The 19,868-nt window shown below is 34.6% G+C and overlaps 1 protein-coding gene across 13 annotated transcripts in view; it reads left to right on the top strand.

The window, feature by feature from the left end:
* TBC1D12 (TBC1 domain family member 12) overlaps positions 1–19,868 on the top strand; it is a 213,578-nt gene that overhangs the window by 121,358 nt on the left and 72,352 nt on the right. For 9 of the 13 annotated variants that reach the window (XM_077125385.1, XM_077125386.1, XM_077125387.1 and 6 more), the window contains one exon: positions 17,406–17,521. In XM_077125385.1, coding sequence (XP_076981500.1) covers positions 17,406–17,521 — 116 coding nt within the window. Of the gene's footprint in view, positions 1–13,140; positions 13,210–17,405; positions 17,522–19,868 lie in introns of all 13 variants that reach the window. The other 4 variants (XM_077125393.1, XM_077125390.1, XM_077125392.1 and 1 more) reach the window with 1 other exon arrangement.

The following is a 19,868-nucleotide window of genomic DNA, read 5'->3' as shown; positions in this document are numbered from 1 at the left end:
CCCCGTGACTCCCGGGGAACGTGCACTCTCTCGGGCGGGCCGCTGCCGCTGGCGCCCTCCCGCCACGCGTGTTGCCCAGGGCCGACTAGGAAATTCGGACGGGCTCTTTCCCTGGCTGCGGCGACCAGCAACCCTCCCTGCGTTCGGACCCCGGGCCGGCTCAAGCCGCTTCGGCTAGCGAACCCCCAGGACGGCGAGAGTTTTCCAAAGTTTAAGGTCCCACAGCACCTTTTACTGGTGGGACCCGCAGACAAACGTGTGCCACGAGCGCCACCTACTGGGCAGGATAAGAAAAACAGAACCCAGAGATTTCACAGAAAAATATTACAACCTTGCTGGGTCCAACACCAAGAGAAATCTGAATAAATGCCCAGACGCCAGCAGCAGAAGATAACTGTCCACGCTCAAAAGATTGAGAATATGGCTCAGTCAAAGGAAGAAACCAATAGCTCAAATGAGACACAAGAGCTGAGACAACTAATGCTGAATATACGAACAGAAATGGAAAACCTCTTCAAAAATGAAATCGATAAATTGAGGGAGGACATGAAGAGGACATGGGCTGAACATAAAGAAGAAATAGAAAAACTGAAAAAACAAATCGCAGAACTTATGGAAGTGAAGGATAAAGTAGCAAACATAGAAAAAATAATGGCTAGCTACAATGATAGATTTAAAGAGACAGAAGATAGAATTAGTGATTTGGAGGATGGAACATCTGAATTCCAAAAAGAAACAGAAACTATAGGGAAAAGAATGGAAAAATTTGAACAGGGTATCAGGGAACTCAAGGACAATATGAACCGCACAAATATACGTGTTGTGGGTGTCCCAGAAGGAGAAGAGAAGGGAAAAGGAGGAGAAAAACTAATGGAAGAAATTATCACTGAAAATTTCCCAACTCTTATGAAAGACCTAAAATTACAGATCCAAGAAGTGCAGCGCACCCCAAAGAGATTAGACCCAAATAGGCGTTCTCCAAGACACTTACTAGTTAGAATGTCAGAGGTCAAAGAGAAAGAGAAGATCTTGAAAGCAGCAAGAGAAAAACAATCCATTACATACAAGGGAAACCCAATAAGACTTTGTGTAGATTTCTCAGCAGAAACCATGGAAGCTAGAAGACAGTGGGATGATATATTTAAAATACTAAAAGAGAAAAACTGCCAACCAAGACTCCTATATCCAGCAAAATTATCCTTCAAAAATGAGGGAGAAATTAAAACATTCTCAGACAAAAAGTCACTGAAAGAATTTGTGACCAAGAGACCAGCTCTGCAAGAAATACTAAAGGGAGCACTAGAGTCAGATACAAAAAGACAGAAGAGAGAGATATGGAAAAGAGTGTAGAAAGAAGGAAAATCAGATATGATATATATAATACAAAAGGCAAAATGTTAGAGGAAAATATTATCCAAACAGTAATAACACTAAATGTCAATGGACTGAATTCCCCAATCAAAAGACATAGATTGGCAGAATGGATTAAAAAACAGGATCCTTCTATATGCTGTCTACAGGAAACACATCTTAGACCCAAAGATAAACATAGGTTGAAAGTAAAAGGTTGGGAAGAGATATTTCATGCAAATAACAACCAGAAAAGAGCAGGAGTGGCTATACTAATATCCAACAAATTAGACTTCAAATGTAAAACAGTTAAAAGAGACAAAGAAGGACACTATATACTAATAAAAGGAACAATTAAACAAGAAGACATAACAATCATAAATATTTACGCACCGAATCAGAATGCCCAAAAACACGTGAGGAATATACTGCAAACACTGAAAAGGGAAATAGACTCATATACCATAATAGTTGGAGACTTCAACTCACCACTCTCATCAAGGGACAGAACATCTAGACAGAGGATCAACAAAGAAATAGAGAATCTGAATATTACTATAAATGAACTAGACTTAATAGACATTTATAGGACATTACATCCCACAACAGCAGGATACACCTTTTTCTCAAGTGCTCATGGATCATTCTCAAAGATAGACCATATGCTGGGTCACAAAGCAAGTCTTAACAAATTTAAAAAGATTGAAATCTTACACAACACTTTCTCGGACCATAAAGGAATGATGTTGGAAATCAATAATAGGCAGAGTGCCAGAAAATTCACAAATACGTGGAGGCTCAACAACACACTCCTAAACAACGACTGGGTCAAAGAAGAAATTGCAAGAGAAATTAGCAAATACCTCGAGGCGAATGAAAATGAAAACACAACATATCAAAACTTATGGGACGCAGCAAAGGCAGTGCTAAGAGGGAAATTTATTGCTCTAAATGCCTATATCAGAAAAGAAGAAAAGGCAAAAATTCAGGAATTAACTATCCATTTGGAAGAACTGGAGAAAGAACAGCAAGCTAACCCCAAAGCAAGCAAAAGGAAAGAAATAACAAAGATTAGAGCACAAATAAATGAAATTGAAAACATGAAAACAATAGAGAAAATCAATAAGGCCAGAAGTTGGTTCTATGAGAAAATCAATAAGATTGATGGGCCCTTAGCAAGATTGACAAAAAGAAGAAGAGAGAGGATGCAAATAAATAAGATCAGAAATGGAAGAGGAGACATAACTACTGACCTCACAGAAATAAAGGAGGTAATAACAGGATACTATGAACAACTTTACGCTAATAAATACAACAATTTAGATGAAATGGACGGGTTCCTGGAAAGACATGAACAACCAACTTTGACTCAAGAAGACATAGATGACCTCAACAAACCAATCACAAGTAAAGAAATTGAATTAGTCATTCAAAAGCTTCCTAAAAAGAAAAGTCCAGGACCAGATGGCTTCACATGTGAATTCTACCAAACGTTCCAGAAAGAATTAGTACCAATTCTCTTCAAATTCTTCAAAAAAATCGAAGTGAAGGGAAAACTACCTAATTCATTCTATGAAGCCAACATCACCCTCATACCAAAACCAGGCAAAGATATTACAAAAAAAGAAAACTACAGACCAATCTCTCTGATGAATACAGATGCAAAAATCCTCAATAAAATTCTAGCAAATCGTATCCAACAACACATTAAAAGAATTATACATCATGACCAAGTAGGATTCATCCCAGGTATGCAAGGATGGTTCAACATAAGAAAATCAATTAATGTAATACACCATATCAACAAATCAAAGCAGAAAAATCACATGATCATCTCAATTGATGCAGAGAAGGCATTCGACAAGTTTCAACATCCTTTCCTGTTGAAAACACTTCAAAAGATAGGAATACAAGGGAACTTCCTTAAAATGATAGAGGGAATATATGAAAAACCCACAGCTAATATCATCCTCAATGGGGAAAAATTGAAAACTTTCCCCCTAAGATCAGGAACAAGACAAGGATGTCCACTATCACCACTATTATTCAACATTGTGTGGGAGGTTCTAGCCAGAGCAATTAGACAAGAAAAAGAAATACAAGGCATCAAAATTGGAAAGGAAGAAGTAAAACTATCACTGTTTGCAGACGATATGATACTATACATCGAAAACCCGGAAAAATCCACAACAAAACTACTAGAGCTAATAAATGAGTACAGCAAAGTAGCAGGTTACAAGATCAACATTCAAAAATCTGTAGCATTTCTATACACTAGTAATGAACAAGCTGAGGGGGAAATCAAGAAACGAATCCCATTTACAATTGCAACTAAAAGAATAAAATACCTAGGAATAAATTTAACTAAAGAGACAAAAAACCTATATAAAGAAAACTACAAAAAACTGCTAAAAGAAATCACAGAAGACCTAAATAGATGGAAGGGCGTACCGTGTTCATGGATTGGAAGACTAAATATAGTTAAGATGTCAATCCTACCTAAATTGATTTACAGATTCAATGCAATACCAATCAAAATCCCAACAACTTATTTTTCAGAAATAGAAAAACCAATAAGCAAATTTATCTGGAAGGGCAGGGTGCCCCGAATTGCTAAAAACATCTTGAGGAAAAAAAACGAAGCTGGAGGTCTCGCGCTGCCTGGCTTTAAGGCATATTATGAAGCCACAGTGGTCAAAACAGCATGGTATTGGCATAAAGATAGATATATCAACCAATGGAATCGAATAGAGTGCTCAGATATAGACCCTCTCATCTATGGACATTTGATCTTTGATAAGGCAGTCAAGCCAACTCACCTGGGACAGAGCAGTCTCTTCAATAAATGGTGCCTAGAGAACTGGATATCCATATGCAAAAGAATGAAAGAAGACCCATCTCTCACACCCTATACAAAAGTTAACTCAAAATGGATCAAAGATCTAAACATTAGGTCTAAGACCATAAAACAGTTAGAGGAAAATGTTGGGAGATATCTTATGGATCTTACAACTGGAGGCGGTTTTATGGACCTTAAACCTAAAGCAAGAGCACTGAAGAAGGAAATAAATAAATGGGAACTCCTCAAAATTAAACACTTTTGTGCATCAAAGAACTTCATCAAGAAAGTAGAAAGACAGCCTTCACAATGGGAGACAATATTTGGAAATGATATATCAGATAAAGGTCTAGTATCCAGAATTTATAAAGAGATTGTTCATCTCAACAACAAAAAGACAGCCAACCCAATTACAAAATGGGAAAAAGACTTGAACAGACACCTAGCAGAAGAGGAAATACGGATGGCCAAGAGGCACATGAAGAGATGCTCAATGTCCCTGGCCATTAGAGAAATGCAAATCAAAACCACAATGAGATATCATCTCACACCCACCAGAATGGCCATTATCAACAAAACAGAAAATGACAAGTGCTGGAGAGGATGCGGAGAAAGAGGCACACTTATCCACTGTTGGTGGGAATGTCAAAGGGTGCAACCACTGTGGAAGGCAGTTTGGCGGTTCCTCAAAAAGCTGAATATAGAATTGCCATACGACCCAGCAATACCATTGCTAGGTATCTACTCAAAGGACTTAAGGGCAAAGACACAAACGGACATTTGCACACCAATGTTTATAGCAGCATTATTTACAATTGCAAAGAGATGGAAACAGCCAAAATCTCCATCAACAGAAGAGTGGCTAAACAAACTGTGGTATATACATACGATGGAATATTATGCAGCTTTAAGACAAGATAAACTTATGAACCATGTAATAACATGGATGGACCTAGAGAATATTATGCTGAGTGAATCCAGCCAAAAACTAAAGGACAAATACTGTATGGTCCCACTGATGTGAACGGACATTCGAGAATAAACTTGAAATATGTCATTGGTAACAGAGTTCAGCAGGAGTTAGAAACAGGGTAAGACAATGGGTAATTGAAGCTGAAGGGATACAGACTGTGCAACAGGACTAGATACAAAAACTCAAAAATGGACAGCACAATAATACCTAATTGTAAAGTAATCATGTTAAAACACTGAATGAAGCTGCATCTGAGCTATAGGTTTTTGTTTTGTTTTGTTTTGTTTTGTTTTGATTTTACTATTATTACTTTTATTTTTTTCTCTATATTAACATTCTATATCTTTTTCGGTTATGTTGCTAGTTCTTCTAAACCAATGCAAATGTACTAAGAAATGATGATCATGCATCTATGTGATGATGTTAAGAATTAATGATTGCATGTGTAGAATGGTATGATCTCTAAATGTTGGGTTAATTTCTTTTTTTCCGTTAATTAAAAAAAAAAAAGAGAGAAGGGATAATTGGAGCTGAAGGGATACAGACTGTACAACGGGACTGGATATAAAAACTCAGAAATGGATAGCACAATACTACCCAATTGTAATGCAATTATGTTAAAACACTGAATGAAGCTGCATGTGAGGTATAGGTTTTTTGTTTTTGTTTTTTTTGTTTTTTTTTCTTTCTATTATTGTTTTAATTCTTATTTTGTTGTCTTTTTATTTCTTTTTCTAAATCGATGCAAATGTACTAAGAAATGATGAATATGCAACTATGTGATGTTATTAAGAATTACTGATTGTACATGTAGATTGGAATGATTTCTAATTGTTTTGTTAATTCTTTTTTTAATTAATAAAAAAAAACTCTCTCTCAAAAGCTAAAAAAAAAAAAAAAAAAAAAAGAAAGTAGAAAGACAGCCTTCACAATGGGAGACAATATTTGGAAATGATATATCAGATAAAGGTCTAGTATCCAGAATTTATAAAGAGATTGTTCATCTCAACAACAAAAAGACAGCCAACCCAATTACAAAATGGGAAAAAGACTTGAACAGACACCTCTCAGAAGAGGAAATACGGATGGCCAAGAGGCACATGAAGAGATGCTCAATGTCCCTGGCCATTAGAGAAATGCAAATCAAAACCACAATGAGATATCATCTCACACCCACCAGAATGGCCATTATCAACAAAACAGAAAATGACAAGTGCTGGAGAGGATGCGGAGAAAGAGCCACACTTATCCACTGTCGGTGGGAATGTCAAAGGGTGCAACCACTGTGGAAGGCAGTTTGGCGGTTCCTCAAAAAGCTGAATATAGAACTGCCATACGACCCAGCAATACCATTGCTAGGTATCTACTCAAAGGACTTAAGGGCAAAGACACAAACGGACATTTGCACACCAATGTTTATAGCAGCATTATTTACAATTGCAAAGAGATGGAAACAGCCAAAATCTCCATCAACAGAAGAGTGGCTAAACAAACTGTGGTATATACATACGATGGAATATTATGCAGCTTTAAGACAAGATAAACTTATGAACCATGTAATAACATGGATGGACCTAGAGAATATTATGCTGAGTGAATCCAGCCAAAAACTAAAGGACAAATACTGTATGGTCCCACTGATGTGAACGGACATTCAAGAATAAACTTGAAATATGTCATTGGTAACAGAGTTCAGCAGGAGTTAGAAACAGGGTAAGACAATGGGTAATTGAAGCTGAAGGGATACAGACTGTGCAACAGGACTAGATACAAAAACTCAAAAATGGACAGCACAATAATACCTAATTGTAAAGTAATCATGTTAAAACACTGAATGAAGCTGCATCTGAGCTATAGGTTTTTGTTTTGTTTTGTTTTGTTTTGTTTTGATTTTACTATTATTACTTTTATTTTTTTCTCTATATTAACATTCTATATCTTTTTCGGTTATGTTGCTAGTTCTTCTAAACCAATGCAAATGTACTAAGAAATGATGATCATGCATCTATGTGATGATGTTAAGAATTAATGATTGCATGTGTAGAATGGTATGATCTCTAAATGTTGGGTTAATTTCTTTTTTTCCATTAATTTAAAAAAAAAAAAAAAGAGAAGGGATAATTGGAGATGAAGGGATACAGAGTGTACAACGGGACTGGATATAAAAACTCAGAAATGGACAGCACAATACTACCCAATTGTAATGCAATTATGTTAAAACACTGAATGAAGCTGCATGTGAGCTATAGGTTTTTTGTTTTTGTTTTTTTTGGTTTTTTTTCTTTCTATTATTGTTTTAATTCTTATTCTGTTGTCTTTTTATTTCTTTTTCTAAATTGATGCAAATGTACTAAGAAATGATGAATATGCAACTATGTGATGTTATTAAGAATTACTGATTGTACATGTAGATTGGAATGATTTCTAATTGTTTTGTTAATTCTTTTTTTAATTAATAAAAAAAAAAAACCATTACATGCTAACATACATAAATAACATATCTTTTGTCAAAAATAATATTAAACCAAACCAGTGGAAAGAGTGGCATTGTTTTAAAGTTTTGCAAATCTCTTCATTGTTTTGCTTAATAAAAGGGAGCTGGGCTTCTCACTCTAATCCTACAATTGAATTTCTTACCATATGTTGTTTTGGTTTAAGCATATCATGAAAATCTGGCCTCCCATAGATATGTAAATAATAAAGAGAAGAGTATTAAGTTTTTTAGATAAATTGTGGATATTCTTGATTCCACTCCCAAATTAATCATTATAGTTTCTTAAAAATTGGTTATACTATGGAATCTAAAGCCATCTATCTCTGTATGTAAAAATCCATTGATCTAGTTTGCACTTTCAGTGTTTTTCTTTTACCCTGCATGGTTTTGTAAATCACACATTTGAAAATAACGGTTCCCTAAATTATGCAGATCTTCCAAATGTTGAGGCATTTCATTATATAGTATCAAAATATTACCGTAATATCACTACTGATCTCATCTGAAAAGTGTAAGTATAGGAAGCTTTTTTGGTAACATTTACATGTTTGGCAGAATTACAGTTTTCATTTGAAAGGTTGGATTTTATTATTTGCAACAGTTACTCTCAGTGTTTTCCTTGAAATCACTGACTTATTTCATCCTTTTTGTTCTATTTTTTGTTTTTATTTTGGAATAATTTTTAGATTTTTAGAAAAATCACAGAGATAGCAGAGTTCCTATATAACCCTCCACCAGTTTCCCCTGAAATTAACATCTTAAATTACCCTCATCATTTGTCAAAATGAAGAAACCAGTATTTATAGTTAATTAAACTACAGACTCAGATTTAACCAGTTTTTTCACTAATCTTCTTTTTCTGTTTTGGGACCCAATCCAGGGTATACATTGTATTTTGTCATGTCTTCTTAGTCTGTTCTAGCCTTTGATAGTTTCTCAGTCTTTCCTTGTCAGGTATTTTGCAAAATGTCCTCAATTTGGTTTTGTCTGTTTTCCTCATGACATGACTAACTGGGGTAAATTTTTGGGGGGGGTAGGGTGGGGGGGAGAAATAACACAGAAATGAAGGGTCCACTTTGGTTAGTTTTTAAAAGTGACTGCCAAATACTCAGGTCTGAATAACTATAATTTGCCATCAGTTACTCTTATAAGTAAAAATTGTGTTTCATGAAAAAGGAATTTGTCCATTTCACAGCTCACAAGTACAAGATAACTATTCTACTTTGGTGTGTAGCAGAAGTTCCTTATGTGTACTTCTCTTTTTGTTACACAATATTAAAAAAATTACTCATTGAAGTTAATACAATTAATAATTTTTACTATCTCATCATGGGCATTCTTAAGTGGAACTTTTTTGTTGTAGCAAGTAGATTTGTAGTACAATTTGATGTCACTGCCTTGATTTGTGCTAGAGTACCTGCAGTTTAATTCAACTGTGTTTTAGTATCATTAGTGCAAATGTCAACACAGCGATAAAGATAATTTTGCAATTGTCTTTATTAGCAATATCATGAATATAGGACTTTGCAGTCCCCATGAAAGCATCTCTGAGACCCCATTGGCTCCTCCAATTACATGTTAAGAACTGCTATATTATGGCTTACGATGAGATACTGTGATATTATATTATGACTATAATATTTATCTTTAATTTATCTACTCTTCCTTCAAATAATGATATACCACTTCAAGTCTAATGTAAGAATGTTTCAACAATATACGTCCATTCTTTTCCAACTTTTTTGCTGAAAATAGTACATTGGTATTATTTTTGCTTTAATAGTAAGATATCTACTAAAAAATTTAAAAGTGGGAAGATGTCTTTTATATTTATTCTTATTTACTATTTTCGGTGCTTTTCATTTCATTGCATAGATCCACTTTTTCACATGGTAACAAATACTTTCTGCCTGAAAAGTTTCCTTTAATATATCAAAGTGTGAGTCTATTGATAACCTATTCCCTTAGCTTTTATCTGTATGAAAAAAGTTTTTAATTTTGCTTCCATTTTTGTTGGATTCTTTCTCTTAGTATAAGATTCTAAGCCAACACTTTTTTTCTTTGATTTATTTTTTTCCTTCCAGAATTAAAAGATTTTTCTGTTGTCTTCTGACTTGCATAGCTTCAGATGAAAGTGTGTAGTTATTTTCATATTTGTTCCTTTTTACATATGCACTTTTTTCCTCTGGCTGATTTTAAGGTTTTCTTTTTAGCACTTGTTTTCAAATATTTTATTATGATGCATTTTGGTGTGGTTTTATTTGTGTTTATTCTGTTTATAGTTCTTGGTCTGTGGGTTATAGTCGTTATAAAATTTGGCGAGTATTCACCCATTATTTTCTCAAACATTTTTCCCACTCTCTGCCAGACTCCAGTTACATAGTGTGTTAGGCTGCTTGATATTGCTTCCTAAAGCTCTGTTTATGTTTTTTCTATCTTTTCTCTTTGTATACTTAATTTTAGATTTTTTTATTGCCATATCCTCTAGTATGTTTTCATCTTCTTTTTAGCAAAATATGAGATGAAAATTTCACTGGATGGTATTAACTGTGGATTAGACACTGCAGAGCAAAGCAAACTTAATGATTTCTTAGTAGTGGGGGTAAATTAACTCTAAAGAAATAGCTACTCTAGACCTGAACTAAAAAAAGCTTTCAAACAAACTATAAAAGACTTAAACTGATACATGAAACTTAACTACCAGGCAGAACAAAGTCAAGTATTATGTAGTATTCAGTGACATAAAATTCACAATGTTTGACATTCAATAAAGAGAATTTCTGGGGCTCTACTGATTGTTCTATGTATTTAGGATGACTTCCCCTTCTTGGTGGAGATGTGAATAATTTGCTGTCCTGGGTGAGCTCTGAGAACTATTTTGCTTATGGTTCCCCAGTAATTGTTCCTTCCAAAGAAGTTGTTCTTTGTCCAACCTTGTAGTGTTTTCACGTGACTCCTGTGAAGATTGGTGTTCAGCCAAAGACTCAAGAGGACTCCTGTGAGACTTCTAGAACTTTTTTTCAACGTAGTACTTTTTTTTGCTACTACTGTCGCCCACAAATTCTAACCACCAGCACCACCCACCCTCCCCAAACTAACAGCCAGGCTCTCATTGTGTTCCCCCTTTCTGCGATGATGTTCAGAAATTGCCTCCTAGTACAGGAATGGGATAATTGTAAGGCTCACCTTATTTGTTTCCCCTTTGCCACAAATCACAAAGGTTGTTTTCAGCAAGAATGTTGGTATGAATTACCTAGAAAGTAAAGTTGGAATCTTCCGTGTCTATGAAAAGTTTATTATTATTGTCTTTTTCTTATTATTATTTTGCAACTTCTGACCAGTTTGGGGGTGTTTAAGGTTTCCAAGGAAACCTCATTTTCATTTTGTCCAAGTTGTTGGAAATAGTGCTTTGTAAGTCTGTGTATTATCTTGTAACTAGAAATTTTGTCTCAAGCATTTTCTAAACATATTACAGTATTTTCATTTATTTTATAAGTATAAAATTATGATCTCCATAACCTGATCTCCTACTATGTTGATTTTTTAAATAATTTTTAAAAGATTTTTTTTTCTTCCTTTCCCCTGTGTTCTGAATTACCTCAATCCCATTTGATACAATTTGAGTTAATTTTTGTATAAGTGTAAAGTAAGGATCCACTTTCATTCTTCTGGCTATTGATATCCAGTTCTCCCCTGCCCATTTATTGAAAAAACTATTTTGTCACAGTTCAGTGAATTTGGGGGCCTTGTCAAAGATCAGTTTACCATAGATTTGATAGTCTGTTTCTGCACTATTGATTCAATTCCACTGGTCAATGCTTCTGTCTTTATGCCAGTACCATGCTGTTTTGACTACTGTGGTTTTATATAAGTTTTAAAATCTAGGAGTGTTAATCCTTCTACTTCATTCTTCTTTTTTAGGATGCTTTTAGCTATTTGGGGGTCTCTTTCCCTTCCAGATGAATTTGGTAAATACTTTTCCAAGTCTTCAAAGTAGATTGATTACATTTTGATTGGTGCTGTGTTGAATCTGTAGATCAGTTTGGGTAGAATCGACATCTTAACTACATTTAACCTTCCTATCCATCAGCGTGGAGTGTCTTTCCACCTATTTAGATCTTCTTTGATTTCTCTTAACAATGTCATATAGTTTTCTGTGTACAAGTCCTTTACATCCTTAGTTAAATTCATTCCTAGATACATGATTCTTTTAGATACTATTTTAAATGGATTCTTTCCTTAATTGACTCTTCAGGTTATTGCTTGTGTATAGAAACATTACTGATTTTTTTTTTTTTTTTTTTAAAGGAAAGACAGAGAGAAGGAAGGAAGGATAGAAGGAAGGAAGGAAGGAAGAAAGGGAAACATTTTTAAACATTTTCTTGTTTTATTGTATTCTGTTTCTCCGTTTTTGTTACATGGGCTGGGGCCGGGAATCGAACCGAGGTCCTCCGGCATAGCAGGCAAGCACTTTGCCCGCTGAGCCACCGCGGCCCGCCCACATTACTGATTTTTGCACATTAATTTTGTAACCTCCCAACTTGCTGAATTTCAAGTAACTTTGTGGTAGATTTGTCAGGATTTTCCAACTATAGTATCATGTCATCTGCAAATAATGAAAGTTTTACTTCTTCCTTTCCAATTTGGATGTCTTTTATTTCTTTTTCCTGCTCTCACTAGAACTTCTAGTACAATGTTGAATACTCGTGGCGACAGAGAGCATCCTTGTCTCATTCCCAATTTTAGGAGGAAAGCTTTCAGTCTCTCACAATTGAGTACAGTGTTTTCTGTGGGTTTTTCATATATTCCTTTTACCATGTTGAGGAATAAAAGTTTACAGTTGGGCAGTTATACCTCCAGGAATCCTTATTGACTTTGTGTTCAATTTCTTAGCCTTTTTCTCCCACTTCAATTAAAAATTAAAAAAAAATGATTATTAAGCGGCCCCCATGCTAGTACTGCTTGAGAAGAAGTTCAGGATAATGTGCCTTCTCCAAATAGTGCTTTTCTGCTCAAAATTAATATAGAAAAAACACCCATAATAAGAGAAATGCTGTTAAGCAAATATGTTCACCCTTTTCTAAAAGATTATTTTGAGGAAAAATGTCTTTATCCTTTTGGAATATACAGTATTTTTTGCCTTGGAATTGTAAGTCATTTTCTACTTCATCCTTATAGAGAAAGTGGAATAGTTGCCTACCTTCTTTTTTATCATACTTAGAATTTCTAGTTTGAGTCAAATTTTCATGCAGTAAGTAAAACAAATTTTCCTACAGCTATTTGTCAGTTACCCCTAGCAAATTCATTTTATACATTATTCTGATTACCCCAGTTGAACATATTTTTTAGATAAAAGTATTATCAGTGAAAGATGAAATGAGTAAGTTAAATTAAAAATTAACTAGTTTTATTACAACACCCTGTAGAAATATGTTTCATATGTTCAAGAAAGAACTGAATGCTTCTCATCTTGTATTTGGTCAGGAGCTGCCAGTTACTCATAAAAGAGGTCATTTAAAACTGAACTTGGTTGGCAGAAAGTGAGACAGACTGGTACGGTATTTTCAAACAATACTGTAAATAAGATTATTTACTTATTTCCTTGAACTATGATATTTCCAGTTTTATTATTGTAAAATATCATTATAACAACCTGTAAAATCTTTAGTATTTAGTTCATCAGTAAACTATCATTTATAGAAGAAATATATGTATGTCTTTCAAATAAAGAATAATTTTTATTATATGATAGGCATGAATTTAAATGAAAATGACTTCATAAATTTCAACCATGAGATTTTATTTTATTATATATTAAGTGAAATCTTATGTATTCCAACTCCTTCTCAATTACTTGAGCACTACTATCTTTATATACTTCTCGACTCAATTATTTAAGAGTACTTGTCCATATTATAAACAAGTTTATCTTCATGTGTAGTGGGCACCTGTTGTTTAATGCTCAGCATGCAATGTCAGTTCTTCCTCAAACAGTACTGAATAATTTAAGTTAAAATAATACCATTTCATTCTAATTCAACCCTACAGAGGAAAACTTCTTAATAATTCTTTGATATTTTTCTATGCATATTTAAGCATATATAACTTCTTTGGTTGCCATTTCTTGTAGTTACCATATTGAAGAGCACAATTCTGGAGGCTTGTTCACATTTAGGTTGGATTTTTTTTTTCAAGAATATTTCAAGAATGATGGTATATACTTCATATTGCACCATAAGAAGAAGCGAATCATGTCTAGTCTTCTCTTTTTTGTGATGTTAAGATTGATAAGTGATTCAGGTGTTATCAGTGTCATCTACCCATTTTAAAATTCTCTGTCCCACCAAATGTTTTTATCTATTTCATTATTGTAAATTATTCTGAAGAGCTTCTTTACTGTCTTTTTATGTATTAAAATAAGACTGTTAAGAGACCAAGCTCTAGACTAGACCTCCTGCCACTTGCTTGTATGACACTGGGCTAATGACACACTTCTTGGTGCTTTAGTTTCTTCCACTTTGATTTAGGTACCTTGCAGTCTTGTTTAAAGGATTAAATGTTTTAAATGTTTGTGACAGTGCATGGTACATGGTACATGTCAGTGCTAGCTATTATTAATAGATTGATTCAGAAGTTTTATTTTGCTGTCTCTTCACTTGATATTTGTTTGTTTGGAAAATGCTATGTTTAATATTCATTGTGTTCTGTCTGGCAGTGAGACCAGGCTACATTGTAGAAGAACAGAGTGTCACTGAAATTATAACAAACTTCATATACCACTCTAGCATCCATGATTTTTTAGTAAGAAAAATGGTTTGTTATACTGGAACTTGTAATAAAGAAAAGAAACATTCAGTATAATTAGATATACAATCCTAGAGGTTAGGAAAGAAAATTTCAAAGGAGAAAAAAAGTCTGACCCTTTTGATTCTGAAAGGTTATATAGGTTTTTGAATGGGAATTAATAAAAACGAACATACAGAAACTTAAGTAATTTTGAGAAGGAAGAAATCTCTTAAAACCCAGAGCATGGATTTAGTATATGTAAAGGGAAATGCAGAACTAAAAGCAATTATGAAACAATAGTAGAAACCTTTGTAAATGGTGGCAGGACCCTCAAAGTAAAAATTTATAGAAAATGCTTAAGACAGTATACACATTTAAAAAGTACTACTGTAAAAAAGAATAAGCTTTAAGAAACTCGTCAACTTTTTTAGAAGGATGGAACCATCCCTTTAAAAATGTTGTTAGCAAATGTCTGATTCAGTAAGAGGAAACAAACAATCTTTGGTTGGAAAAGATATAATGAGATAAAAAGAATTACAGGCGGTGGTAGGTAAGAGCCAGTAAGTGAAACACCTGACCACTTTAAGTGCATTTAATTTCCTTCATTTAAATTAATATCTTCTCTAGCTACAAATGGACTTGCAGTTCTGCTCATGAAATCATTGAGTAATCTTTGAGAATTTCATGATAAATTAAATTGGTACCTGAAAATAATCAAATGGTAGTTTGATTTTTTAAACTTTTTTGTTCTTGTGAAATGTAACATATGTATAAAAAAGCAATAAATTTCCAAGTATATTTTAACAAGTAGTTATAGAACAGATTTTGAAGTTTGATATGGGTTACAGTTCTGCAATCTTTTGTTTTTTCTACTAGCTGCTCCAAGACACTGGAGATCAAAAGAAATATCAGTATAGTGATTCAGCAGTCATACTCATTTGTAAAATCCTATCTTCTTTTTTATACTCCTCCTCTTTTTTTTTCTTTTTTGTGGAAAATAACACATATACAAAAAAACAATGAATTTCAAAGCACAGCGCAATGATTAGTTGTAGAACAAATTTCCGAGTTTTATATGGGCTACAATTCCATAATTTTAGGTTTTTACTTCTGCTCTAAAACACTGGAAACTAAAAGAAATATCAATGTATTGATTCAGTAATCAGACTCATTTGTTAAATCCTACTTTCTCTGTATAGCTCTACCGTCGCCTTTGATCATTCTCCCACTCTTTAGGGGTATTTGGGCTTTGCCCATTCTAACTTTTTCATGTTGGAAGGGATTGTCTATAATATGGGATAGGAGGCTGGAACTAGTTGATGTTCTAGAGAGGCTGGCCTCTCTGCATTTCAGGATTTATCAAGTCCAGGGACTCATCTGGAGGTTGTAGGTTTCTGGAAAGTTACCCTAGTTCATGGAATCTTTGTAGAATCTTATATATTGCCCTAGGTGTTCTTTAGGATTGGCAGGAATGATTTTCGTTGGGGTTTGACAAGTTATGGTAGATAGCAGTATCTAACTGAAGCTTGCATAAGAGTGACTTCGAGAAGAGTGACCTTTCTTGACTCTATTTGAACTCTCTTAGCCACTGATACCTTATTTGTTCCACTTCTTTTTCCACTTTTGGTCAGAATGGCATTGTTGATCCCATGGTGCCAGGGCCAGACTCATCTATGGGAGTCATCTCCCGTGTTGCCAGGGAGACTTTCACCCCTGGATGTCATGTCCCATGTAGTGGGGAGGACAGTGGTTTCACTTGCAGAGTTAGGCTTAGAGAGAGTGAGTCCATATCTGAGTAACAAAAGAGGTCCTCCAGAAGTAATTGTTAGGCATACCTATAGGTAGGCTAAGCTTGTCTACTACCTGCATGAGCTTTACAAGAGCAAGCCTCAAGATCAAGGGCTTGGCCTATTCATTCGGGTGTTCCTAATATTTGACAGAGTACCAGGAGTTTCCCTGGTGGTAAAGTTTAATAGCTCCATATCATTTTTCCCATTCCTCAAGGGGCTTTGCCACTACTTTTTTATTATCTGCTTAATATACTCTGGGATGTATCCAGACATTACATGAAGCTATACAGGATTAAAGGCCCTCATTCTTATTCTGGGCTCCCTGTGTTTGGATTGTTTAAATGATCTATCCAGACATGTTGAGTTAGATTATATGCTACAGAAAATTTAGGTTCTGGACAAAACAAACCTTTCTTCCTTTGGTCTCAAAGAGTAGAGGAAGTTTTAAAATACAGGTAATGTCTTCCTTACCCCTGTATTCTGAATTACCTTAATCTTGACCTGATCTACCGCTAGCTTGATTTTTTAGAAAGGGGGAAATGTGTGTTCTGGAAATTACAAATCAGTATGCTTATTAATGATCTTTGATAAATTTCTAGAAATACATTTTCAGCAGACGTTTGTGAACAATTATAAAGGAATATGTAAATCTAGAAATTTAGATGTCTATGAAGAATATATATCAGATTAATTTTTAATATTCATTAATTTTTTAATGGATTAGAGAAATATTGTAGACACAGTGTTAATTTTAGTGAAACATTTAAGTCTTTGGCCATATTTTTGGATAAAATAAGTTAATGGAGTGTTACTTGAATTTAGAGCAGGTAGGTGGATTTGTAGTAGTTAGATTCAAAGTAGGTGAAATCCAAGGTGTGGGAACTCAATATTTTCTGCATTATTTTTCTCTAAACCTGCAACTTCTGTAATAATAATAATAAAAAAAGAATATCTCCCTAACACCTTAATTAATCTAGTGCATTTCTATTTCCCTTCTCTTATATACTTTGATACTTTGTATGTAATATAAGTTCATAATTTACCTTGTTTCAGGGGAAGAAAGTGGATTTCATGTGTTCCTTATTATAGTATAATAACTATAATAACAGAGATTTAATAATAGAAAATGAAAATTGGAAAAGTCTGCATAAAGTGTATTTTTATTTACTTTAGGAATATGAAGCACGAACAGGGAGGACCTGTAAACCCCCACCTCAGTCTTCAAGACGTAAGAATTTTGAATTTGAGCCACTTTCTACCACTGCCTTAATTCTTGAGGATCGACCATCGTAAGTATTCCAGTGATCATCAGGAACAGTGTTTATTTGTTTATTTATTTATTTATTTTTAACTTTTTTATTGTATAGTATAACAAATATAGAAAGCAAAGAAATAAGAAAGCAATAGTTTTCAAAGCACTCTTCAACGAGGAGTTACAAGACAGATCCCAGGGTTTGTCATAGGCTATCATATGATCCTTTCAGATTTTTCCTTCTAGCTGCTCCAGAATATAGGAGGCTAGAGGGCTTAAATATTGTTTTATCACCACAATCGACTTTTTTTCTTTCCTTTTTGTGGAAAATAACATATATACATAAAAGCGATAAATTTCCAAGCACAGCACCACAATTAGTTGTAGAACATATTTCAGAGTTCGGCATGGGTTACAGTTCCACAATTTTAGGTTTTTACTTCTGGCTGCTCTAAGACACTGGAGACTAAAAGAGATATCGATTTAATGATTCAGCAGTCATATTCATTTGTTAAATCCTATCTTCTCTGTATAACTCCACCATCAGCATTGATATTTCTATCCCTCTCTTTAGGAGTATTTGAGCTATGGCCATTCTAACTTTTTCATGTTGGAAGGAGCTGTCACTAATATGGGTTAGGGAGATGAAACTATATGATGTTCTGGAGAGGCTGGGCCCTCTATGTTTCAGGAGTTATCTGGTCTAGGGACCCATCCGGAGGTTGTAGGTTTCTGGGAAGTTACACTAGTGCATGGAACCCTTGTGGAATCTTATATATACTCCTGTTTTTTGGGGGTTTGACAGGTTATGGTAGGTAGCAATGTCTAACTGAAGCTTGCATGAGAGCAGCGTCCCGAGTAGCCTCTCAACTATATTTGAACTCTCTCTGCCACTGATACTTTATTAGTTACACTTCTTTTCCCCCTTTTGGTCAGGATGGCATTGTTGATCCCATAGTGCCAGGGCCCAGTTTATCCCTGGGAGTCATCTCCCATGTTGCCAAATCATTTCCCACGTAGAGGGAAGGGCAATGATTTCACTTGCAGAGCTGGGCTTAGAGAGAGTGAGGCCACATCTGAACAACACAAGAGGTCCTCCAGAACTAACTCTTACGCATACCTATAAATAAGCTAAGCTTCTCTGCTACCTACATAAGCTTCACAAGAGTAAACCTCAAGATCAAGGACATGGCCTATGATTTGAGTGAGCCTAAAGTTGACACAATATCAGGGGGATTTCCTGATGGTAAAGTTTAATAGTTCCATATTTTATCTCCCATCCCTCAAAGGACCTTGCCAATACTTTTATTTTTATTTTTATTTATTTATTTTTTTGGTGTGTCCCTCTGGGTACAGAGATTTTTTTTTTATTAATTAAAGAAAAAAAAGAAATTAACACAACATTTAGAAATCATTCCATTCTACATATGCAATCAGTAATTCTTAACATCATCACATAGATGCATGATCATCATTTCTTCGTACATTTGCATCGATTTAGGAAAAGAACTAGCAAAACAACAGAAAAATATATAGAATGTTAATATAGAGAAAAAAATAAAAATAATAATAATAATAAAAAACAAAAGACAAACAAACAAACAAAAACTATAGTTCAGATGCAGCTTCATTCAGTGTTTTAACATAATTACATTACAATTAGGTAGTATTGTGCTGTCCATTTTTGAGTTTTTGTATCTAGTCCTGTTGCACAGTCTCTATCCCTTCAGCTCCAATTACCCATTATCTTACCCTGTTTCTAACTCCTGATGGTCTCTGTTACCAATGACATATTCCAAGTTTATTCTCGAATGTCGGTTCACATCAATGAGACCATACAGTATTTGTCCTTTAGTTTTTGGCTAGACTCACTCAGCATAATGTTCTCTAGGTCCATCCATGTTATTACATGCTTCATAAGTTTATTCTGTCTTAAAGCTGCATAATATTCCATCGTATGTATATACCACAGTTTGTTTAGCCACTCGTCTGTTGATGGACATTTTGGCTGTTTCCATCTCTTTGCAATTGTAAATAACGCTGCTATAAACATTGGTGTGCAAATGTCCGTTTGTGTCTTTGCCCTTAAGTCCTTTGAGTAGATACCTAGCAATGATATTGCTGGGTCGTATGGCAATTCTATATTCAGTTTTTTGAGGAACCGCCAAACTGCCTTCCACAGTGGTTGCACCCTTTGACATTCCCACCAACAGTGGATAAGTGTGCCTCTTTCTCCGCATCCTCTCCAGCACTTGTCATTTTCTGTTTTGTTGATAATGGCCATTCTGGTGGGTGTGAGATGATATCTCATTGTGGTTTTGATTTGCATTTCTCTAATGGCCAGGGACATTGAGCATCTCTTCATGTGCCTTTTGGCCATTTGT

The sequence above is a fragment of the Tamandua tetradactyla genome, chromosome 13 (genome assembly GCF_023851605.1).
Source record: "Tamandua tetradactyla isolate mTamTet1 chromosome 13, mTamTet1.pri, whole genome shotgun sequence".
In the NCBI taxonomy this organism is placed as follows: Eukaryota; Metazoa; Chordata; class Mammalia; order Pilosa; family Myrmecophagidae; genus Tamandua; species Tamandua tetradactyla.
The sequence above is the reverse complement of the archived record's forward strand: the minus strand, read 5'-3'. Positions and strand labels throughout refer to the sequence as shown.